The 25,726-nt window shown below is 44.0% G+C and overlaps 1 protein-coding gene across 3 annotated transcripts in view; it reads left to right on the top strand.

Moving 5' to 3' along the window:
* Nucleotides 1–22,147, top strand: part of LOC147147042 (transducin-like enhancer protein 1) — a 62,940-nt gene extending 40,793 nt beyond the window's left edge. For all 3 annotated transcript variants that reach the window (XM_086032050.1, XM_086032049.1, XM_086032052.1), the window contains 16 exons: nt 3,745–3,807; nt 3,906–4,010; nt 8,024–8,237; nt 8,383–8,399; nt 11,278–11,391; nt 11,556–11,609; nt 11,819–11,968; nt 12,052–12,190; nt 13,513–13,715; nt 14,751–14,827; nt 14,949–15,198; nt 16,353–16,600; nt 17,506–17,653; nt 17,775–17,925; nt 19,620–19,696; nt 20,187–22,147. In XM_086032050.1, coding sequence (XP_085888176.1) covers nt 3,745–3,807; nt 3,906–4,010; nt 8,024–8,237; nt 8,383–8,399; nt 11,278–11,391; nt 11,556–11,609; nt 11,819–11,968; nt 12,052–12,190; nt 13,513–13,715; nt 14,751–14,827; nt 14,949–15,198; nt 16,353–16,600; nt 17,506–17,653; nt 17,775–17,925; nt 19,620–19,696; nt 20,187–20,294 — 2,118 coding nt within the window. In that variant the 3' untranslated portion in view covers nt 20,295–22,147. The remainder of the gene's footprint in view (nt 1–3,744; nt 3,808–3,905; nt 4,011–8,023; nt 8,238–8,382; nt 8,400–11,277; nt 11,392–11,555; nt 11,610–11,818; nt 11,969–12,051; nt 12,191–13,512; nt 13,716–14,750; nt 14,828–14,948; nt 15,199–16,352; nt 16,601–17,505; nt 17,654–17,774; nt 17,926–19,619; nt 19,697–20,186) is intronic.
* Nucleotides 22,148–25,726: the final 3,579 nt, after the last annotated feature.

The following is a 25,726-nucleotide window of genomic DNA, read 5'->3' as shown; positions in this document are numbered from 1 at the left end:
GACTGATTTACAGCATGCCGAGGTCAGCAGCTTGCCAACTGTTGTGGTGGGGGGGGGATGTTGTTTACGGCCTCTTTCACGCAGAGAGCCTTCAAAGTTGCTGTATCAGAACCCAAACAGGCGACACAGCTGCCTTTGCCTTCAAAGCAGAGCTCCAGGGAAGGCGCAAAAATGGATGTACCTGTATGCTTTCACACAGTGAGGTGGAATCTCGCAATCAGATAAGGATCAGGTGGGACAAAGTACTTGTCGGACAGCGTCAACACCTCCGCTCTCGGCATTTCTAAGGCCTTGTGTAAGCGTACCCGGGGCTTTTCCAAAAGGCGGCTATTAGCCTGCGGTTCGACCTATCATCCACACGTCCCCGGAGGTTTTTTTCCATGAAAACGTAAAACTGCGGCCACAGCGGAGGTTTGTGGATATCTCCAGACCTGCGTTTGGCTGTGTTAGTTAGACCCGGAGATTTACATCGTCACCATCCAACAAAAATGCTCTGACGTCACTTGCGCGACTTGTGTTTTCAAGAGTCGAGATGGATGCCCGCGGAGCTGCGTGGGTTCTAGCCATTCTCAAGGCGCTTTTTGCTTACTTGTTTGTCCGCAACCAACTACTGCTTCTCGTTGAAATGTTTAAAAGCAGTTTTAACTCCTTGTCGGTCCTCACGAACGAGCCTGGCGGCCGTGTTTTTGGTTTCGTAGAAGTGACGTCAAAGGACGGACGCTCCTTCTGAATGGACAGTATTTGGCTAACTACTGTCTTTTTCTCTGAAGGGAAAAAAAATGTGGTCTACTTTGTGCTCTCGTTCCCTGTTGATACCTTTTATATAGAGCAGAGGGACACAAAAAGGTGTGCAAGACAGATTTTACAGGCAGTATAAAAGGGGCTTCTAATCCTAAAGTTGACTGCACCTTCAGTGTTTGTGCCAATTACACTCAACAGTCACATGTTAAAAAAAAAACAGCAAAAAAATGCAGGAAAAAAGACCACTTTTACATGTAGTTTAAAAGGGGTACCGATGCTAGCTCGCTGGTCCCACTTTGCCTTCCCCGTTGCGCGTTGGTGTCGTTCACACAGAAAGAACAGTGTCACTCCGAATTGCAGGGAAAGGCAAGCGAAACTGAGCTGGGGTGTGTTCACTTTGCATATCCATTGTAAATGCTTGGCTGGATGAACCACCCAGACAGCTTCACGTTGTGTTTATTTATGTTAGATGACTGTTCCTGCCGCTAACCACATCAAGCTTTGGCAAACAAGCCTGTAATTGTCTTTCATCTTGCATTGTGTTAATTGTCAATTATCAGTTATGTGCCATCATCTAGTGCACTACTGTTAGCAGGACGTAGTTCATAGTGACTCACCTTTATTCATTGCCTCTGTCTCATTTAATTACCTTACTGTCTGGCTGATATTATTTGTTCACATCGCCCCTCTCACCCACCACCACCACCCACTTTTTAAAAAATGTCATGAATATTTATTATTTTTAGCTCCGGCTCAGTTTGAATTGTAGATAATCGTTTAGCATAGTTCAGAAGTTGCCCCAACGAGGCTCGCACTTTATTTAGCTCGCCCAAGTGCATAATTGGCTTTGGTGAGCCGATATGCATGTCCTTGTAAGCTCAGCGGTGTTATCACACCCAAATAAGCTACAAAACAAACAAAATGGACTTGAGGTTTTACATTAGCGGCTTTAAATTTTGGTTGTTTGTTTGTTGAAGCGGCACCTGCCTTTTAGTCAAAAACATGTCAGCTTAATCAAAGGCTCTAAATTGTTTATAGGTTTGAATGTGAGTGTGAATGGTTATTTGTCTAAATGCGCTAGCCGTGATTGACTTGCAACCAGCCCAGGGTGTTCCCTGCCTCTCGGCCAAAGTTAGCTGAGTTGCTTCCAGCTCAACTGAGACACCAATGAGGGTGAGCCCTATGGAAAATGAATTTATGTTTGTCGCAGCATCAGACTTGCTAACTGATGGTTTACTGCTTCGGTGGGGCAAAATATCAATATGGTCTTGGTTATGTTTTATTGTACAGTATTTATACACAAACATCAAATATTGACATTTCTTTGATTTTTTTTTTTTTTTTTTTTTTTTTTTTTTTTTTAATTTGAACATATCGTCGCTGTCGCGTGAAAAACAGTTATGTCCAATTTTGGAAAAAAATTAAATTTTCATGTTAATTCGATGTCTGTAACGCGGAAACACCATTCTCGTAAAAATAAGAAAATTGAAAAAAATGGACATAGGTGTTTTTCACAGGAGAGCGACGTTATGCCACCTCGCACTAACCCTGACGACAACCCAATAACCACTACGAGCTTCCAAGGGCCCTTAGTGTGACATGCAGCTTTTGTGTATGCGTCTACTGGGCGTGTAGCGATGAGCCATCGCGGTGTGTCAAGGCCCCAACGATTCCCTCTTCACCCCGACCTCCTTCGTATTGCTTTGATTGGATGACGTGTAATACGAGCCCACTTATCTGATTCGATGCTGCTAAGGGGATATCTGCTTTCAGACGATTGTAGCCGCCTCCGGGTGAAGGAGTTGGCGGGGGGAGGATCAGGGCGGAGAGGGCGGATGTGTTGGCATGGATACTCGGGGCCCAGCAAATAAAGTTAGGAGCTGATGAGATTATGTTTAAGTGCTGTTAGCGAACAGGGGGACAAGGGCAGAATGGATGGAGGGAAGCATGAGAAAGGGACCGAGAAACTTGAGCAGTCTCCTGATAATTGGAGAAAAAAGCTCTCGGGTTTGTGTGCTTTCACCACCTTGAAGTTGCGACATGAATATTGCTTGAAAACAACAAAAAAAAATCTCATAAAGCTATTTTGCAGTGTCTTTCATGTCCTGAAATCCACAGGTGCATTTTAATATATACGAATATTGTAGATTGTTTAGTTTTTTTAATGCAGTAGTTCAAATCAGAAAATATAACCATTATGACGGTATTGTAATTCATTTAAATGGTGAATTTGGGGACATTAACATTTTGATGGATGCACTGGCTGGTGTTACCAACTTTCTCAGTTGGTCACACCCCCCTTTTTTTTTTTTTTTTGACAGGGACTCATGGACCAATATGCATGCGTGGAATGTGTACGTCCTGAAATGTTTTAGAACTGGGACAGTGTGCACGACTGTGGTCCGTGTGCATGATCAAAGCGGCTGGCGCGCGCACGCACAGTGCAGAAATTAATAAAGCTGAAGAAGAGAGCGCCTTTTAAAAACAATGTCTAACACTGTGCCTGTGTTGGTGGGAGCATTAAAATATATGCACTGGCACAAACGCGACCAGTAGACATTCTTTCTTGCACACACACACACAAAACAGCTCACAAATGCGACCAATTTGGTCGCAGTCATATTTTACTCTGTGTAATGTACCTGAATTTTTTCACGATAGGAGTTGCATTGTTTAGGAACTGAAGTACCAAAATAAGTGATACATGATTCCATGACATTCAAATTTATTGAGGTTACATTTCTATAAAAACAGGCTTCCCACTAATAGACTCCTGGTACCCTCTACAGCTGAGTAACTAAATGAGTCCAAACTCACAGGCAACTATTCCTGCACAAATGATTTTTAATAACTGTATGGTGTATGTGAATCAAAAGGCTAAAAGCTACCAGTGTTTGATGTGAATGCTTGCAGTTATCCCTCATGTTGTGCGCCGTCATTATTCTTAGCAACATCTCCTGATTATGTTATTAAATTCTCGTCGCGCCTCTTCCTTTCCCACAGACGGAGATCGCCAAGAGACTCAACACAATCTGCGCACAAGTCATCCCCTTCCTCTCGCAGGAGGTAAGCACGCCTCCCCTGTCTCTCAGTACGGCGACGGTCCTCGGAGGTAAACACTGTCTGTGTCTGTGTGTGTGTGTGTGCGTGTATCTGTTTTGCAGCATCAACAGCAGGTGGTCCAAGCGGTGGAGCGGGCCAAGCAGGTGACCATGGCCGAGCTCAACGCTGTCATCGGGGTACGGGGACTGCCCGGCCTTCCGCCTACGGTGTGTCTCCGTCCACTCGCTTACTTGCACTCCTTCTGCGTGCGTGTCTTTATACCCCCGGTCAAATGAAACGACGTATTTGTGTTATCAGGAATCGAGATAAGTTCACCTTTATTAGTCCCACAATGGGCGTTTGACTGCTGTATGTATCCGTACACACTACATTATTTAAGAAAAAAGATCTCTTAATGTTCTGATTTCCTGTTCCCGTCCAGTGTTGTATTGATTAGATCAGTGCTGCCTGAAGGGAGTTTAGTCAACTTTCAATATCTGATGTGTCATCAATACTTGAACATTTTTTCATTGACCATCTTCAAGATGTTGTTACCCACCAATCTTAAAGACCTGATTAATCAACAATCTTCAAGACATTATAAATATGAAATTTGAAGTTAAACATGCTCAATTTATGCAGGTGCACAATGTTCCTGTTTTTATTGTATTGATATTAATCAAAAATCTTCCAGACATGTCCACAATATTTGACGTATCGTTAGTCGGCAACTTTCGAGACGTTGTTAATCGACAGTTTTAAATACATTGATTAACAATCTTCAAGATGATGATAATCAGTATTCTAAGTCCCTGTCTACACGTCGCCGGGGTTTTTCCCCACTGCGGCCGGAGTTTTGCGTTTTCACTGAAAAAACTCCGGACACGTGTGGATGATAGGGCTAACCGCAAGCTTATATTCGGCGTTATCAAAAACGCCGGCTACGTGTAGCCAGGGCCTTGGACAATCAACAATCTTTGAGACAATCTTAATCAACATTTTTCAATTCATTTTTAATTGACCATCTTAAACGACAATTGACTACCTTTAAGACATTATAATGAACAGTCTTTGAGACATTATTGTCAATCTTTGATTTGAAAATGTTTGAGACATTATTAAACGGCAAACCATGAGACAATCAACAGTGTAAAAATCAACGATCAATTACGCAATCACGATTACTAACTTATTATGACCATCGTTAATTTCGTTTTTTTGGGGGAGTGAAAAGTGGAACCCTTTTTTTCACAAAGATTTTGCTAAATTGCCGCTTCAGTCTTTACACGCGACCCGGAGTTTTACAGCTTCCCACAGTGAGATAATTAGATTCATGGTGCCAGCGTCTCTTGTGACGGTGTACTACTACCTCTGAAGGCATCTTGGAGGGTTTAAACAGTGGTGAGGAAATTCCAGCTGGTGTAATAGGGAGCTTGAGTGTTTGAGGACTCTCAGCTTGATTGGGCGGACCTCCTCAAGGAACGGGTGAGAGGGTGTTGACATTGAGGGAATTTGTGTTGTCCAAGCTTTTTAAACAAAGGTTGTCTTCAGACTTGGAAACGTGTTTTGGCTTGTTAGTTGGTGGAAACTGATAATGGATAAGTATTAAAGAGAGTGATTGGAGGTGAAATGGGGTGGGGGTGGGGGGGGTTAGGTGTAGAGGTAGATTGGGCAGTTGCTCTTTGAGTTTGAGTGGAATTGTAGGATTTTAGGGGGGGGGGTCATGGCTTTGCCCAACCCCCACCACCACCCCCGCGTTCCCTTCCCCTTCTCTCGTCTCCCACGCCAGCCTGTCATTCACCCTGTTTGTGAGTTAAATGTGTGTAATGAAGCATGCTGGCCCTGCCTCCCACATACCCCTCTTCCCCACCCCCTCCACCCCCTCACCCTCGCATAAAGAGAGAGGCACATACGTGCATATGCTCACGCTAACATCCCATGACAAACCGCACTCCGCCAGTGTTTCCCCTCCATTTGCTCCCATCAGGGGTCCTGTTTGTTTTCCCGCGTCACTGTGTTTTTTTGCATACGTGTGGTGCATGTGTGTGTGTTTGTGGAAACAACAGGAGCAGGGGGGGCATGAGGAGGAGTGGGGCGGTGGGGGGGGGGTAGATGTGTGCCTGCCTTGTTTATCAAGACTCGCAGTGTGTGTGGACGTTTGGCTGATCAAGTGTGACGTGTGCGAGCTTGTGTCGGGTTGTTTGGCTGTGTGTGTGTGTGTGTGGATTGGGGTGGAGGCTAAAAGACCATTTAGTAGTTTTGGACACCGAATGGAGGAGATGTACAGTGGAGGGAGTTGTGGTGGAAGGTGGAAGGGTAGTTTAGTCAATTAGGTGAGATAAAAGTCGGTTTGACCTTCAGCTCTCCTTCCACCCCTGCCGAGCCACCTCCTGGGTCGTCCCTGAATTCCCCCAACCCCAAACCCTTTCTACCCTTCCTCCTCCTCCTCCCCGCGGCGAATCAGTGAGCTCGGATTCTCGCGGCTACTGTCTGAGGAGGCAATAATGATGTTTTGGAACACAAAGGAATTTCACGCTCAGACGAGCGCCTGATTTGGTGTGAAAGAGAGAGCGGCGCTGCCAGCCAAACTCTTCTCCTTCACTCCCCCCTTTCCACCATCGCTCCCTCACAAGACCTGACAGTGTAAGCAGCAGCTGCGAACCTCCCCCCCATCCAACCCCCCCGCCCCCCCCTCACTTCACCACCACCACCTTTTCCCTCCTTCATCATTCCTTCCTTGCCCCCACCACATCCTCCAGCTCAGAGACTCTGATCCCAGCTGTCAGTATTGTTTAGTGTTTGACCCCAGAGGGATGAGGAGGGGGCGGAAGGGGGGTTGATGGAGGAGGAAGGAGGGGGTAGAGGATGTGTTCACCTCCTTGTCGACTGCAGCAGCTTGTTGAGATGTTGTGAGTCCGGACGCAGCAGAAACACTGCCATCTGTTTCGGGGTACAAAGGGCCGTTGATTAGGTTACACAGTCGCATTGATTTCTACCGACTGGTCAACCAATGATAGCTGAGATTTCATTGTCGGGCTAGGCGATGAAAACCATGCAAATGTGTGAGTGTCGTTCTCCTTTTTATGAAGTCGTGCCTTAACAAGTGTGGCAGCACTGTGTGATGGTGGTTCACACGTCTGCCTCACAGTTCGAAGGTTTGCGCTACGGCACTTGGCTCCGTCCTTCCTGTGTGGAGTTTGCGCGTGTAGCTTTTTCCGTGTAGCATAAATTAGCACGGAATGGAGTGATTCAGTCAACTTGGCAGTTTCCCTCCCTTGGAGATCACATCGGAGCCGGTGTGAAGTATAACACCCTTACACTTGCATACCTTGTCCTTTTGTGTTAAAATCAGCAAGTATTTAAGATATCACGCCCTATGATTATCTGATTGTGGGTTGCTGCGTCGCTGTGTGAAAGTAACCGCAGCAATACCAGCGACATTTAAGGCGAATGGATGTTAACTTGGATTCGTTTCTGCTTGGTTGTGTGATTTTTAGGACAGCTGCGTGTGAAAGAGGCTTTTCTTAAAAGTCAAACAAAGACTCGGTTGAAACAAAAGCCAATGACGATCCCTTTGATTTATTAAGCCAAGTTTCTGTGATGTCATGTTTTCATCTGATGACTGACAATAAAGTTGTTATTTCATTCAACTGGTTGATTGCATGCAGATGAAACTCAAATGGCAAAATCAGCCGTTGGGATATGAATTTCACCGATTTCTTGTACGGTATAAAAGCAATGGTTTTATAAGCTGTCGTCACCATCGCCAGCTGCTGGCCTGCCATACATACTAGAGGTAAACAATTTTGAAAAATAATCTAATTGTGATTTTTTTTTTTTACCTACTCAGTATTGCAATTTAAAGATAAGCTTATTTTTTTCAAGGTCCACTTCCCATGTTTGTTTTTTTTCAACAAACCTGCAATAAATTAATTTGTATTGAAATAAAATGCCAGATTTATGTTACACAGCGATGGGAAGTCCAGGAAGTAAAAACGCTGCCACAGTTTGGCTTTCGCCACAGCTGCTTCTACTCAGCCGGCAGGTACTATAAACGAGCTCAGTCGATTAGAAGCACCTGTGTCTCAAGACAATATATATTTCTATATTTCGATTAGCTTTTCAGTTCTAATGCCTACTGGTGGACTGAAAGAAACTTGTTTTAATTACTCAATCATGCATACTATTTCCTCTTGAATCACCGTTCATCCCTCTCTAATGTCTCTGTCCGTCTCTGCAGCATCCATCGCACAACCACGGCGGCACCCCTGTACCCCTTACACCTCACCCTGCTGGCCTGCACCCCTCTCAGCTGGGCGGTTCGGCCAGCCTGCTGGCGCTCTCAGGAGCGCTCGGCGCCGTGCCTCCGCATCTGGCGGGGAAAGACGGTTCTGACAAAAAGTCACACCTTTCTGGGCCTGACTCGCACCCCGGAGGACCGGAGCACTTGAGAGGTCTTGCTTGATTATTCCTTAGTTTTGCATGCAATCCACTGTGGATTATTTGGAAATATTTTGTATTTTTCACTGTTATTCATCATGATCTTATTTTCTCTTTTTTTTTTTTTTCTCCATGACATCACATTTTTGGCCACAACAGATCGGGAACCTGGCACTGTAAGTATCTTTGCTCACAGTCCTTTAAAAAAATTCTGCAACAAGTGTTTTTTTAGTAAATGAGTTCCCGGGTCTCTTAATTAAAAGCTCTTCTGGCAAAAATACACAAACGATAAAGAATTACAGTCCCCTTATCAACCATGCACGTGGGGCATGCAGGGAACACAACGCTAAACACAAAACACAACTAATTGAAAAACAAAATTCCACATGTCCACTTCACGAGTGAAAAGAAGAAGTTTCTAGCACGCTAGCTGAAGTGCACCTGTTGCTCTGTCAAGTTTTAACTTCTTCCTCCCCATTTTCTTTTTTACTCATGGGATTATTGAAGCTCGCCTCACTGTGACATTAAGCATGCCAATGCTCGTAATTGTTTTAACCATGCGTTCACACCTAAACGACATCTGTGGCTATGCTTGACAGCCAAACCGTGCGTGTGTGTTTGTGTGCGTGGGGGTGTGTGTGTGTCTGTGTGTGTACACACACGTGCGAGCATTTATGTGTTCTCTTGGGGAATGGGGGGGGATCGGGCGGGCTTTGGTTGCTTGCTTAGTTCTGCCCTGGAGCCACTCTGAACTCCTTTCTGTGCCAAATGAGCCTTTTAGCACGCTCTCTCTCTCTCTCTCTCCATCTCTCTCTCTCTCTCTCTCTCTCTCTCTCTCTCTCTCTCTCTCTCTCTCTCTCTCTCTCTCTCTCTCTCTCTCTCTCTCTCTTCCCCCCCCCCCTCTCTCTCTCTCTCTTCCCCCCCCCCTCTCTCTCTCTCTCTTCCCCCCCCCCCCTCTCTCTCTCTCTCACTCACACTTTCACAAACACACACGCACATACACTCATCCAGCCCAGACTAGCCTGCATTGTTGTGCCTATTTAACACCTCAGTGAGCAGATTGCCCCTGATCCCGCGCTTAAAGACTCTCATTGTGTTTAATATCGCCACCACTCAGAGGGGAGGGGAGGGGAGGGGAGGGGTGAAGGTGCAGCAGTCATATGACACTTGAGCGTGTGTGTGTGTGTGTCATGCTAAAGCAAAATAGGGAAAAGGGAGGGGGGTTGCTTATGTTTTGCGGGTCAGCGCTTCTGTGCTCAGCCCACTAAAACCCTATTATAAAGGTGTAGGCAGGACAGGAGGGGGGTGTACTTTTGGGGGCTTTGATAGAATGCAGATTTTCTGCCCGTCACCACCCCCCGCCCCCTGTCTCTTGTCACCCTTTTTTCTCCTCCACACACTCATACCCTTCCTCCATCTTCCCTGTCCTCTAATCTCCTCATCCACTCCCCCTGTTTTTTCTCCTCAGCCCCTCCCTTCCTCTTCCTCTTTCATTTATCCCCTACCCCCGCACCTCACCCCTCTCTGTCAGCGCTCCCACAGCGCTACTTGACGTGTGCACGCGCATGTGTGTTTGTGTATGCTGGATGCACATTTCATTGACAAGCTGAGACCATAATGGACTCAACATGAAGCTTTAATCCATTAACAATAGGAGCCGTTGGTCAGAAGGCAGTGTGGGGGGGGGGGGGGGGGTGTGCCTCGTGTGCATGTGTGCTTTGGGGACACACAAGCGTTATGCAAGCAGTACACACATAGGCTTTCACAGTCCATTACACATTGTGCACACATCTCACCACACACACGCACACACACTCACACACACAGCCAGGAGAGGCAGCGTGGTTAGATTTTAAGAGCCACTTAATATAATCATCAACTTCAGAGGTGTGTGTGCGGCCGCTTAATTCGCGCTCCTGTGAGCTCTTAACCTATTTGCTAATAAGTCCGCTCAGTTTTTCTAACCTGCTCTACACACAAGCGGAGTGGCTGTCATTAGTAGGAAAGTGTGGTCTAGTGCGACGTGTTCCCACCAGATTATAGTTGGAAATCATACAACAAGTGGCGCTCAACCGGACAGGTTTGCAGGGGCCCTAAAAAAAGACAGCGGCCCCAAATAAACACTAAATAGCAAGTCCTGCCGAAAAACATCACAAATATAACAGACGTGAGTAATTTACCACTAAAAATGCAAGTATGTTGTCGTTTGCCATGGTTTTGGGGGCTATAGGGGACTCACAAAAGTTATTTTGAAGTTCAGCTCAACACAACTGCTCTTTCTTGACACTTCCTGGTGAAAGCAGGTAAAAGAAGCCCCACCCACTAAAAAAATATGAGCAGCACATGTTACATTTACACATATGAGAGAAAACAAGAACTGCAATTCATTTTGTATGAAATAAAACAAAAAACAAGTAAGCTAACTTGATGACTTTCAACTTGAACACATTGTCATGCTTTGTGTATGATGAGAGGGTGCGTTTGAGCCGTAATGCTGTAATGTCTGCGGATTTGTTTTGACACTTCAAAATGGAATTCATAAAATGTAATGAATACCAAGCATGATATTGGTGAGTTAATGAGAAGCATATAGATGAGAACATTTCCCTCCTGGGGTGGGGAAAAATCCACAAATAAGATGCGCCATTGTTCAAAGTGAAGTTTGACGCTGCAGAAAAAGTCACAACTTCAAAGATGAGCTTTACAGTAGTGTTCTTGTTGGGCGGTTTTCTTAAGTATGGTTGGACAAATATTTGTATGAAGAACATTTTTACATTTGTGTCCACAACCGTACCTGCTAAATATGTGTGACTGAGTCTCCAAGTTGGCGGTACCTGTATACAGTAATCTGGTGCTCTACAGAGCGTTATAGTCTGGTGATGGCAACGGACGGGCGAGACAAAAGTCCTCTGTAAATATGTCCGTAAACACCAAAAACACTTGATTAGAGGTTCGTCGACTTTGATCGCTTAACGCGGGGAAGCAAAGTCAACTCTGCAACGAATCGTTTCAACTCGTATCGTCTTTGACTCCGTTCTTTCTCCCGCCGTTCAGAGTAACTCGCTGCTGCCCGAAAGCCTGCGCAACTCCGACAAGCGACGGAACGGACCCGACTTTTCAAACGACAACAAGAAGCGCAAAGTGGAGGACAAGGACTCAAGCCACTATGTGAGACACACTTGTCGTTCAGTGGCCCACAATGATGCCTTTCTTCCGTTCACTTACCTAACCTTAACCCTCATGAAAAACAAATACTTTATTTGCACTTAAATATTCATCAGTTTCTCCTTGGGTTATTTGATGAAGCACTAATGGATTGTTTATCCTTGCAGGATAGCGACGGGGAGAAAAGCGATGACAATTTAGTGGTGGATGTCTCAAATGAGGTCAGCTCATCTGTACTACTCCTTTTCATCAAAGCTCTTTTTTGAAGTAGATTTATGCAAAACATCATGACAAGCCTGTGGAGACATGGCCCTTGCTTGATTGACATTCATTACGTCCCATGTGGGGCTCTTCCTCGAATGCTAACAGGTTTATTACAGGAATTCTGCTCGCCGGTATTTAATTATACGGACGGTTATCTCTTGGGCAGGAGCAACCCTCGCCTCGCGGCACGCCCCTCCCCTCCCCGAGGGAGAACGGCTTGGATAAAGCGCGTCTCCTCAAGAAGGACCCCTGCAGTCCCGCTTCGACCGCATCGTCGGCGAGCTCCTCCTCCCTCAAATCCAAAGAGATGGCAATGGTTCGGATCTTGTTTTGATTTCTCTTTTGTTTTTCACAACCTGCGAAGGTTAACATATCGCTTGTGTTTTGTCTGCGTGGCAGCGAGACAAAGCAGGCACCCCCGGGCTCAAGTCAAGCACACCCACGCCAAGAGGGGATTCCACCCCAGGGCCGAGCTCCACACCTGGTGTCCGGCCCAGCCTGTCAAAACCCCCCTCCATGGAGATCCCCCATCCACCTAGTACGTCTCTCCTCATTACAAAGCTACTAGTCGGAGTGTCTGGGAATCCTTCAATAGTCTTAAATTACATTTTACTAAAAGAAGATACCCTTAAAAATGGCCCTTAAACTTTGAAGTTGCTGTCCAAAGAGCTTAAAAATGCCACACATTCAAGCTTTTGATTTGTTGAGTACGGCTTAGGTAGGTTAAGTTAGTTTACATTTTAAATGTCTGAAATACAAGTCGCAATCTGCTTAAATTTGATTGCAAAGCTTTTTAAAGTAATTGTGGCGTATATAGTCCATGTCTTGAGAGGTCCTACATTTGGTCAAAAGTCTTCAACCTTAAACCTGATACCCTTACACTTGACAGTTAACCTTGCCTCCAAACATTTGCCGGGTCCGCTTGAATAAAGACTCGCAACAAACAAGTGGCGTTACCAAGTAACACCCGATACCATGTGTGGCGATAAGACACCGAGACCACAGCTCGCACTGCCTTTGCAGAAGAACCTGTCAAGCTGACATTTATACTGCTAAATGCATTTCATAATATTGCATATGAAGATAAGAATGCATTTGAACATATAAAGGCCTCCATCCTGGGCAGCATGGTGGACTGGAGATAAGCACGTGTCTCACAGTTCGGAGGTTTAGTCTTCAAATCTCAGTTCTGAGCCTTCCTGTGGATTTGTTTCCTCCTGGGACTCGGGCTTCCTCCCACATCCTGAACACATGCATGTTAGGCTCACTGAAGAGAAATTGTTCGTAGGTGTGAATGTTAAGTGTGTATGGTTGTTTGTGATTGTCCAGGATGTACCCCGCTACTTGCCCCAAAGTCTGTGAGGATAGGCTTGAGCTCAACCACAACCCGGTGTTCTATTGATGGAAGGATGGACGGCCTCCAACTAATAAATCCCTAATAGCTGCATGGTACTCTCTGCAGTTGAGTCAATAAATACCCTAAGACCTACAACCATATAGGTTTAATCTACTGCTTCCTCATTGTGTTGCACGTTTTTTATGTCATTAGCAGGAAGTATTGCCTCACACAGACTATTAGATCATAATGGACCCAATGCAGTGAGGGCTCATTAATATTAGTGAGGGAAAAAGGTCACTAATTGCTTCAGGTTGAAGGTTAAGGAATTCAATCAGCATGTACAGTATGTGATGAATATTTATTGATCTTGTACCTCCCTGCTAATACAATGTAGAGGGAACCAGTCTGTAGCCAACCCTTCGATTGTGTCACATTACTGTACAAGGGCATTTGAACTTAGATAGCCGCGGCTTTAATTTCACAGCTCTTGTATCAAACCGGCGCTCATTGTCTCCTCTCAGCTGCAGGCCTCAGGACTCCTCTGGCGGTGCCCGGCCCGTACCCGGGGGCGTTCAGCATGCTGCCTCACGCGGCAGGGATGAACGGCGAGCTGGCCGGGGCAGCCAGCGCCGCTGCTTATGCCGCTGGACTGCACAACATTTCGCCTCAGATGAGTGCTGCCGCCGCCGCCGCTGCAGTAGCGGCATATGGCCGCTCGCCCATGGTGAGTAAGGACCGTTGTGACTGTCTGAGGTTTAGCGGGGAGTCCAAGGTTTACACGTTCCTTTAGCATCCCTGAACTCAAATTTGTACACATCGTAATGGGCAGCTGACGGCGGGGTACAGCCGTACCTGGTCGCCAGCCAGTTGCATGGCACATAGAGACGAGCAAACATTCTCCCATCACATATGGACAATTTGCAGTCTTCTCTGAATCAAATATTTATAATATATAGCATATTTCTGGAATGTGGGAGAGACCCTGAGTACTCAGAGAAAACCCATGCAAAGTGCAAGGAGGATATGAAAACAACACACAGGAAGGCCTGAGTCGAGATTCTGACCTGGGATCGCGTGATTTTTTTTAAATTCGGTTGTTGGTGGTGGCATTCCGTCCATCAGTACGTCACTAATGGACCGGTCCGTCACGTAGACAGAATGCCCAGCTCTGTTAATTACTATTATATTTTAATTTAGCCAGGTAATGGAATTGAGAACAGATTCTAATTTTCAATGCCGACCTGGCAGCAGACAACAGAGAAAATGATGTCTTCACTACTGCGTTAGCATAGATTAGTGATAGAGTTCACCGCATTCTGGTTACGTTGTTAAAACGAGAACTCCCTGTATTTGTTCAGTCAGTATGGGAGGGGGTTATTTTCCAACGAGCTCATCACTCATTGCTGTATTTGCATAGTATTCATTACACTGTTTAAATAGGTTCAGTCAAGAGGCGCCTGTGTCTGAGCAACAATTTGCTGTAACTGTGCTTGTGTGTACTTAGCAGTTGTTTGCGTGTCAGGTTGGGGTGTGTGTGTGTGTGTCTGTGTAATGGGAAGGTACTTACAGCTTTTAGTGTGTGTGTTTACAGACTCTTACACTTGCCGTTCATTTTCAGATTGTGTGTGGTTGTTTGCTTTGCGCTCGCTAGACTTAATGCACCATTATGTGCCAAAATATTGTCAGTGCATGTGTGTGTCTGTGTGTTTTTGTGTGTTTGCACTGCGCTCAAAGTGTGTGTGTGCTGTCTCTCATCAAGGTCGGCTTTGATCCGCACCCTCACATGCGGGTTCCTGGAATGCCTCCCAGTCTGGCAGGAATCCCTGGTGGCAAGCCGTAAGTGACTTTGCAGCAACTTGTTTGATTAGTGCGAGAAACTATAAGGTCATTGAACGCATCTCTGCTATTGCGCAACAATAACGCGGCGCTTCTTTTTCCTGGGCTTTGTTCCGCGTAGTGCCTATTCTTTCCATGTTGCGGCCGATGGTCAGATGCAGCCAGTTCCATTCCCTCCCGATGCCCTGGTGGGCCCAGGTATCCCCCGCCACGCCCGCCAGATCAACACGCTCAACCACGGCGAGGTGGTCTGCGCAGTCACAATCAGCAACCCCACGCGGCACGTCTACACGGGCGGGAAGGGCTGCGTCAAGGTGTGGGACATCAGTCATCCCGGCAACAAGAGCCCAGTGTCGCAGCTTGACTGCTTGGTGAGAAAGGAATGAATTATTTGTTAATCGCGCATTGAGGCCATTGAAACAAAACGGAGTGCACTACTTGGCTAAAGCGGGTTACGCACGCACGCAAACATACACACACTAATTTTACTCACTTTACTAACTAATCAATTGTTGAAATGTGAGAGACCCCACACATGCTTATATTTGGGATGAGAAACACAAAACACTACACTACACTCACAACAGTGCCTGTCCTAGAACCAAGAATGACATGATGTGAGAGGCAGCATAAAATGAAAGAGCCATAGTAGAAGAACTAGAACTAACTCTTAGCTTATCTGATAATTACAATGTATTAGCTGTTTTCCTTGACATTTTTAACGTGGTGAATGACTTGTGAGGCACGTTATACAAACACACAGCACAGCCAGTTGCTCCTATTTATGTCTGGCAACGTTGCGAGCATCCTTAAAGCGGAAGTCAACCCAAACATATTTTTTTCAAGAATACGTTCCCAGCAGACCCACTAGTTGAAACACGGCATTCTGATTAAATTTGCGTTTGTGGTATATAAGTTAAGCAGCAAAATCCACTCGTTTTTAGCCATCTCCGGGGGCGGCCATTTTGTCATCTGCCGACTGTAAATGACATCACAACGGCCAATCACGGCTGACCTGTTTTCTGAATCTGAGCCATGATTGGTCGTTGTGAGCACTTGTGATGTCATTTTCAGTCGACAGAAGACAAAATGGCCGCCCCCAGAGATGGCTAAAAACGAGTGGATTAACACTTATTCCACAAACGCTATATTTATCAGAATCCCCTATTTCAACTAGTGGCCTTGCATAGAACATTCTTGAAAAAAAAAAATGTTTTCGTTGACTTCCACTTTAAATGGTTGTCGGAAAAATTGAAAATTTGGCCCAGTTGTCAGGATTTGTGTTGATGTTTGTCTGCGTGCGTACCGCGCTCAAGCGGAGGATCTGTTGGGACTCTTAACTTGTTTACTTTTTAAAGAAGGATCATGTCAGTTATGGTAATTTAAGCTCCATCCGCACCGTCGCAAATTCCTCCAAGCTGCTTCTCAACACGACCCTGGCATGGAGACAGGGCTTCAGAACATTGACAGAGAAAACGAGAGGAAAAGAAGAGAAACAAGCTCTAGTTATTCATCTTCCCCGCAGAACCGGGACAACTACATCCGCTCCTGCCGCCTCCTGCCCGACGGCCGCACGCTGATCGTGGGCGGCGAGGCCAGCACGTTGTCCATCTGGGACCTGGCCACGCCCACGCCCAGGATCAAGGCCGAGCTAACGTCGTCAGCGCCGGCCTGCTATGCTTTGGCCATCAGCCCGGACTCGAAGGTCTGCTTCTCGTGCTGCAGCGACGGCAACATCGCTGTGTGGGACTTGCACAATCAGACGCTGGTTAGGTAAGAACACACGCTCATCGCATCATTGCTTTGTAGTATTTAAGGTGTGGTGCAGTGTTTATAGTGCGACCCAATAGCAGGAACATGTCTCTCCTCAAGCTAACACAAGCGCAACACTCACCGCCCGCGCTATTTTTATGTCCCTGGTGCTGACGTTGCAACGCATCTATCTGTAGGATGTAGGCGCTACTGTTATTTGCCGGGAAAGCGGTCTGAAATGCACTTCGGAAATACTGTGTTTCCCCGCTATATCATGATTTATTCTTGCTGTATTGAAGAATTTGAAGCGATCCTCAGTGCGCACCGTCAGTGTAGTACCATGTAGCGTTAGAAATTATCGGGTCAGTCACGGCTGCAAGCTTTTGTGGCCACCTCAGGATGCACCGTGGCAGGCAACAATTCCAATATCGGGTGGCTCTAGAATGTGCCCCCTGCGATGAGGGAGGGCTTCTCTGTGCTTGAAAATAAAGAATTATTGCAATAAAACATTGTTTGGATGATTATATTTATAATAATCATCAACTAACCTATCATTCTTATTACATCTTTTCCATTGTTACTATTTTGTGTAGTACAGTATTTACTTACTGGGCGGGAAATCATCATAGTTATAGTGAGGCATGTGGTGGCCGTTTTGGCTGAAGTTACCAAATATGGTCCAATATCGTTGCCAACACTTGTCTGTCCTACAATTTACTATTCTTCTGTATTATTTTCTTGTCATTTTTTCCATCTATGTTGCTGTTCTCCAAAGACAAAAAAAATGTGTTGAAAACCATAGAAGACGATATGGAGCTTTTTAGCACATTTTATGCGGCCAAAACCTTTGCATCCACTAGTGTAGAATGTGTTGTTGTCTGGATTTAAGCTGTGTGTGTGTGTGTATGTGCATATCCACCCCGCAGGCAGTTCCAGGGCCACACAGATGGAGCCAGCTGTATTGACATTTCCAACGATGGCACCAAGCTGTGGACCGGAGGCCTGGATAATACCGTCCGGTCGTGGGATCTGCGAGAGGGACGTCAACTGCAGCAGCACGACTTCACGTCGCAGGTGCGCGCTCGTCTGGAAGCCGCCGCGTGCGCTTAAAAACATTCAGCGCAGACCCAGGCTCCCGCCAACACAGTCGGTCACATACTCGCCAGTAAGGCCACCTCTCCCTTCTCTGGCTCAGATCTTCTCTCTTGGCTACTGTCCGACTGGAGAGTGGCTGGCCGTGGGCATGGAGAGCAGCAATGTGGAGGTCCTCCACGTGACCAAGCCGGACAAATACCAGCTGCATCTCCATGAGAGCTGCGTGCTCTCCCTGCAGTTCGCCTATTGCGGTAAGACACGAGCTGTTTGCCTTCTACTGCTCTAGGTCAGTGTTTCGCACATTTTTTGCACCACCATGCCGGATTCACCTTATCTTGACAGACTTGCATTGACACAAATGATTAAAAATGAAGCTCACATGATGCTGAATATAGTTGCTGTAATCAGTGCGCTTGTTTTGTTTTTTGGTTGCCGTCGTTGCAGAAAGTCCCACTTGAAAAAGATAGGATGTTGGAAATGGAAGCAAGGAACTCAGTGCTTTGCTTGTCACATTTTACATAGAGTGGGGTTGGTTCGTACCAACCCCACTCTATGTAAAATGTTCGTACGAACCAACGGTTGATATAAACTCATATTTTAAATTGGACTGCTGATATTTTCTCTCTTATTGTATTTCCTTTTTTTTTTTTTTTTTTTTTTTTTTGAAAGTTGTCTCTTTTTCTGTCTCATCAATTTGCCCCTTTTCGCTTTCCAGCTCTCTGCAGACTTTTGTTTTTTACTCATTTTTTCTAGCTTGTGGGCTTGCTTTTTTTTAATATATATATATGGTAACACAAACGGTTTGACAGGTACAGGGGCAGGCACAAGCGGATGCAGCCGATTTTTCAAAATAATGTTTTTTTTCAGACTGATGAATGAAATATTTTTACTCAGTATCTGTGCAGCCTTGTGCCGGACCACAGCCTAGTGGTCGTGGACCAAATAGCTGTTTTAAGTGTTTCCGGTCTTTTTTGAGCCAAGGCACATATTTTCCTTTAGAAAAATCTCGCAACACACCGCACAATGTCCCAAAAAGTACTCTAAATATCGTGAAATAATGATGATATCAGCTCAGTGTGAAATCTGGACTGACAAAACTATTGAGCATAATATATTGCTTTGTATCAATGGCAGCAGGTGGCTCGACAGTTTAATTGTGCCTTCTGCCATCTAACGGAATCTTTCATTGTTGTGCTTGACACGATACGTTGCTGGTAAAAATAGATGAATAACGATACATTACTTGGAAGAAAACGAGAATTTTTGGTCCGTAGTGTCCCTTGGAAAGTTAGGAAAAATTAGCGTCTGCCACCCGTTCAGTGCTCAACTGAGAAAGTGGTTAGTCTACACTGGAAAAAAAATGGTGTGTTGAATTTATGCAATGTTATTTTGTCAACTGGTTGCAGAAAATAAAATCATATGGATCCAGATGTATGTATTTTTTTTAAGTAGACTATATGTCTACTTATCTGTATCTCTGTACGCTCAGATAACGACCAATCATGGCTCACCTGTTTTCTGAAGCTGAGCCATGATTGGGCGTTATCTGAGTCCTGAGCAACTTCGATGTTATCTTCAGTCGACAGAAGGGACAAAGTATCCGACCCCTGAGATGGCTAAAAACGGGCGGATTTCTCATATTCCACAAACGCAATATTAATCAGAATGCCGTGTTTAGACTAGTGGGCCTGCATAGAACATATTCTGGGAAAAAAAAAACGTTTGGGTTGCCTTCCCCTTTAAAAATGACCATGCTTTTAGGTCAACAAAATACTTTTAAGTGTGCGAGACTTCAAAATTGCAACTGTTATATAGGGAACTAGTCTTCTGTGTTAAATAACCTACTTTTATGAACACAATATATCATAAACAATTGGTGTGACTGTGCCCATTTGGTGGCCTCAATATTCCTTGAATTGATGGGCTCTCCACTATTCTTATGCAGGTAAATGGTTCGTGAGCACCGGGAAAGACAACTTGCTAAATGCATGGAGAACTCCTTATGGCGCCAGCATATTCCAGGTATGCACTGTTACTACTTCACAGACCAGAATGAATGAATTCATGAATTAAATGTGAGCACAGATTACATATTTATTGCATGTGACATGCCCCTCGCTATATCGCTGTTCACCAAACCATGGCCCCGCTACATTGTGGATGAATAAAATGAACACACTCATGCAGGAGATGCAAACGGCCGCAGCTGACACTCAAGACGCTCACATGCAGACTCGCCATAGCTTTAACTAGGTCAAATGCCCCGCCAGCTCATCACGTCACATGCCACCTCACCAGGCTCCGCCTCTTAAAGGCACAGATGCGACAATACATATAGTATTTAGATATTTTGTGCTTGCATTTTAAAAAAATATTCAAATCCTTTTATGTGTCAAAAGTGTGCATGAGGCCTGTACACGGTTTTCCTGTATCGTGTCTTTTCACCTCACTTTTGTTTTAGTTCTTCAAACGGTGTGTGTGTGTCTTTTTTTTTTTTTCCATCCCTCCGCAGTCTAAAGAATCGTCTTCGGTGCTCAGCTGTGACATATCTGTGGATGACAAGTACATCGTCACCGGGTCCGGGGACAAAAAGGCCACTGTCTATGAGGTCATCTACTAACAGGGCGATGAAAGGCTCATCTGTACCGTCCATTTTTAGAGCTTGAAATCGCGCACACCCTCTTTCTTTGTCGCAACTTGGAAAAAGCGAGCAAGACAGACAGAAACGTTTCACATGCGTTTTGGAAAAAAAAGGCCGGACCAAGGCAGATGTTACTGGAAGGTTGGAACGCTGCCCTCTTTTTCTCCGGATCACTGAACGGGCGACGGGACCATACATTTTTATTAAAATGGAGTAAACACTGAAGCCAACAAGCATCGCGTGAAAGCGCTGACCGATGACAGAGCAGAGGAAAAGGATGGACATGAGCCAAGAAGAATCTCGGAGGCGGAGTGTGTTGTGCTCAGAGCCTGTTGCCTCTTTGCCCTCTGAACCTCAGCTCCCCGCTTGGAGACGCCCACGTCATCTCACCGTGACCTCTGCTGTCCTTACAGCTAGTCCACCTACACACACGCACACACATTCACACAAGCAGATCCATTCCTGCCATCAATTGTCCTGAGGCGCATGCAACATTTTACCATCTAACAGCGGGGTGGGGGGGGACCTCATTCCACTTTCTTATAAAGTCCTCCAAGGGCCTCACTAAATTGATGAAAAAAGTACAACAGAACAAATATATATGTGAGGGAAAATATTTAAGTTTGGCATCATCTCACAGTGGAGAGGTTCTCAGTTCGCATCTCAGCTCAGGCATCTCCTGGTTGAGTTTCTCCAGGTGCTTTCTTCCCACATTCCTAACATATCGTCGCTGTCTACAATTTTTTTCATCTTCTTATTTTGACCTGAATCATGTTTCCGTATTACAGACATCGCATTAAAGTGAAAATTTTAAAAAGTTTCCAAAATTGGAGATAAATGTTTTTCACAGGACGATATGCATGTTAGGTTAATTGAAGACTTCTAAATTGTCCATAGGTATGAATCTGAGTATGAATGCTTGTTGTTTGTCCCCCACCTCTCACCCGAGGTCACCTGGAATAGGCTCCAGGTCACCCGTGACATAAATGACGGCACATACAATAGAAAAAGAACAGATGGATGTTTGCCTATAGTTGCCTAGCAATTGACCAGCGTTCAGTCCAGGGTGCAACTCAGGCTCTCGCCCAGAGTCAGTCAAGATAGATTAGGCTAATAATAAGGCCAAGCGCTATAGAAGATGGATAGATGAATGGATGGTTGAGTTTTGCGGCTTTTTGAAAAGATTCCCCACCACTGATCTTGTATTAAATTAAATAATTAAAACAGCAAACCAAATAAGAGTCCATAACAGACACTTTATTTATACAGGACCTGACATAAACCCTTATTTTTAAAGCATTTTTTTTAAATCGGGGATGGGCCTCTGAATTCAATTAATTCTTAGGTTATTCACAAAAATATTAGGATGGAAAAAGTCTCTGATTGTTGTGAATTTCCCTTTCCAAGCTGCCTGCCATAGTGACAACTCGGTTGCTTCAACATGCCATTAATTAATCAACAAGTCTTAACGATCGATGGACGATCGATAATTATCCCATCCCGAGTCTGGATGAAAAAGGCTCAAAACTGCATCCCCTCACAAAGAGTGACGAGCATCAGTGTTGATTATATTCATGAATCTTTTAAAATCACAATAATTCATGACTTTGCTTATGTTATTGTTTTTTTTTTTTTTAATCTATTTTTGTCCATTGAATGTCTGTAAAAATGTATATAATTTCTTTTGTTGTTTGGTTTCTTATGGGATGTTGTTTAGAAATAAAGTGTTTTTTGTACATCTTTTACATGGAAAAGAAATGTTGAAGAAAAAAATGAGTGGTCTTAACAGCTAATCTGAAATGTTTAGATAATAAATGGTGTTGTTTTTGTAATCGATGTGGACTTTGTGGACTCTTGTTGCCACTAAATCACAATCTTTTTTTCTACTTTTGAATAGAATACAGTCGTTTGGTTTAGAGCTCCTATGCTGTATGTAATAACTTGCCCTTGAAGGAGCAGCAGCAAAAATAGTCTTTGGCTTATAATAAAAAGAATAGCATCCGTTGCACTGTTCGCAAGTGACAGTGTGTAGAATATTCCGATTTTTTAAAGTTCATTCATTTTAAAAACCCACTATTTCAGTAAAATGCAAAAAAAATATGTTCTATCACAATCTACATTTATTTTTAAATAATGGTAGATGAAGTAATCTCTATATTAGATAGGGTGCGTTTCCCCTACAAGGAGGATGCCATGTCTCACCGCTATCCTTCTGCTACGGGTACCCGAAGGAGACAAACTTAGCAAAGTTAGTGCCTCCACATCATGAATACAGCATGTCTAACAAATTCAATGCAATTACTTTGTCACTTGAGGGAATACTAGAAGTCGTTTGTGATAACGTTTTACGTGTACCTCCCCTGAAGTAATCGGTGGTAGGATTGCGACGCGTTGGTCTATCCGAGGTACCGTAGTGGTTTGATTTTAGGTCGCTGCATTGTATTACTTCACCACTAGATGGGAGTAAATTCTACACTTTTTTTTTTTCAGCGGCGAAGTAGCCACTAGCCAGAGCACCGCATGTGTTGCTAGCATTAGCAAGGACACTAACTTCGCTGATGCTTATTCTGAGATGTGTTATGCCTAGCTAACAGTTGTTCGCATTTTAAAATATTATATATATATTCCAAATATTTTTATTACATATTGATTATGCTGTATTTTGTACTCGTATCAAAAAATGTAGTCGTTAAGATTACAAAATACAAGGCCTACTATTTTATATTTCTACTTTAATGTAACTATCAAAGAAAAAAAAAGTTAGTCATGAAGACCATTGTGGGTATTCTTAGAAGTTTTGCTGCTTGACGATTTAACAAGCTGCATGAATTCTTCGCCTTGTTTCAATGATGTGCCAGCGCAACCCGAGTCATGCTGAGTGGTTCCAGCAGCGTCATGTAAGTTATGAAGTCATACTTTTAAATGAACCATCATCATTTGCTTCTGGGAACTGTGCCGCTGTGACCAGTGTGTCCTTGCTGTCTTACAGTGCCATCAGTCGATTCTTCACCTCGACGTCATAATCCTTTTCATGAACATAAACAAAGGTGAGTCACAACCACAGTGAAACCACCATCTTTTCTTTTGTTGGTCTCATATGAAATGTTTGTCGTAGAATATAATGTAATGCATTTGGTGACCATCATAAAACCTTTATGAGCTGTAGAGACAATGGTTGAAGGGGATGTACAGTATCATGCCATTACGCCCCCCCCAATTTTTTTTTTTTTATAAATGTCACAGGTTCTTAAAGTTCGCTGATATTCTTTCCTCAGAATTCACAAATAATTGCAGTACGCTTAACACCCACTTCACACTCTAGTCTAAATCAGTCAGTTTCGCCAACTTAACGACTTTGTTGCTCAGTTCCAGACTTTTTCAGACCCATTGTGAAATGACATATAAATGTCATTGGGATGGAATGAGTTAAGTGACATTTCTGATCCCGCAGTCTGGTGGCTTTTCTTTTATTTCAAAAAAGTGACTTGAAACAAACCCGACTCTTTTCATGGTGTTATTGGACTGACTTCTTGAGACTGAGACCCCCTCCTGACGATGTTCCCTCTTAACTTCGCGTGTGCGTGATTGCGCACTGCTCTCACCCTCTCACCTAACAGAAACAATAAATAAATGAAATAAAAAAAGCTGTATTGGTATTTTGAACTTTTGTATTCACCTCATACAAAGAAATTGAGCAGTTTATTCGGCATTTGGTTGACGGAGCGGGAAGAAAAAGTGCCGGTCTCAGCCAGTGTCAAAAGATACTCAGCGTCAGCATTTTTCCATCCTAATATTGGTTGGTTGGAGCAAAATGTTTGAAGCTACGTTAGACTAGCAAAACACGCCTATAGTGATGTGAACACTAATACTTTTGATAATCAGCATTTTGTATGATGTATTTTATTCAAATGTTTTATGCTTTTGTGCAGTTATCAGACAGCTCCTGATGATGTGCTGAGTCTTGTTTGGCCTTGGAAAAACTGTACCCTCTTTTCAAGCCTTCTGTTGACCAATACAGCATCACTTAATATGCACCCACTGTGTTCCCCCAAAAACCTGTTAAGTGTTACTCTATGATTTGCATGCTGGTTTTATTCTATTGGCCCATGTACACGTGGCGCTGATACGAAGCGTGTCGATAATACCACAAAGCAGCAGCTGTTCAAATCAACCGCGTGTTAAATAACACACAAGTCCAATCCGCGGTTTAATACTAACACCCACAACAAACAGATTCTCACATCACGCTCCCCCTCATGTAAACTGTAAATCTGATCAATTACTGTGAATGTTTAATTCTCCATCCCCAGCTTCACACATGCGCACACGCACACGCGCGCACCCACGTGCACAAGCAGTATGAGGCGATTAGGAGGCAATTACAGCAGCGGTGGTGACAAAATGAAAGCTGATCCTGGGAGGAAAAAGGGAGACAATGTCATTGCACGCTCAGAATGGGGCTCAATGAATGACGGCGTTTTCTTTTCATCATCATCATCATCTCCTCTGTCTCTCTCTCTCTCTCTCTCTCTCTCCCCCCCTCTCTTGCACTCTCTCTCTCTCCCTGATACACTGACGGATTATTCCCCCCTAAATCTCCCAAATCCCTAATCCTATTTATCTCAGCTCCACATGTAAAAAAAATAAATAAATAAAAAAAAACTTAAAAAAAAAAAAAAAAACACAAAACAAAACAAAAAAGCACTCCTCCCACTGGACGTGGGTGCACTTCTCAGTTTCCCCCGATTGCTCCATTGTAAAGATTGAAGGCTTGGAAACGTAATACTTAAAGTGGTATTAAACGATTATAGGCTACGTAACGTAATGAAAAGGAAAACATCCTCAAATGGTTTTCTCATAATAAACATTGGAAATAGAAATAATACGTTCCAGGGTCCAACTGTCGCCGTCATGAAACATTAATTAAGTTTACACAGGCAATTTTTGAAATGAACACTGGAACATTGTTAACTCTTTTGCACGTATCAATGCGTTAACTGGTGTACAATAAAACTACATTAAAAATGAAATAAAGTAAAATTAAAAACCCTTTGAAGTATGGTAATAGAGAAGAGAAAGTTAGCCTTTTATAGATATCGCTGTTGTGTGTAATGAGTGTACTAATTTACTGATGTAACCAATAACTCATTGTATTGCTTATTATACTGAGCAGCAGGAGCCTTTCCAATTTTCAAACCTATGCTTATCCAAAAAGTCCAAGAATAAGCAAACACAAATAGTTTCATTCCAGATCCTATGGTTATCAGCATGTTGCCTATTTAAAAAAAAAAAAAAAAAAAAATATATATATATATATATATATATATATATATATATATATATATATACATACACACACACACACACACACACACCACACACACACACACACACACACACACACACACACA

This window comes from Filicampus tigris, chromosome 5, assembly GCF_054856515.1.
Source record: "Filicampus tigris isolate MCC_2025a chromosome 5, RoL_Ftig_1.0, whole genome shotgun sequence".
Lineage (NCBI taxonomy): Eukaryota > Metazoa > Chordata > Actinopteri > Syngnathiformes > Syngnathidae > Filicampus > Filicampus tigris.
Note: the sequence above shows the minus strand (reverse complement) of the source record. Positions and strands in the feature narration are given on the sequence as shown.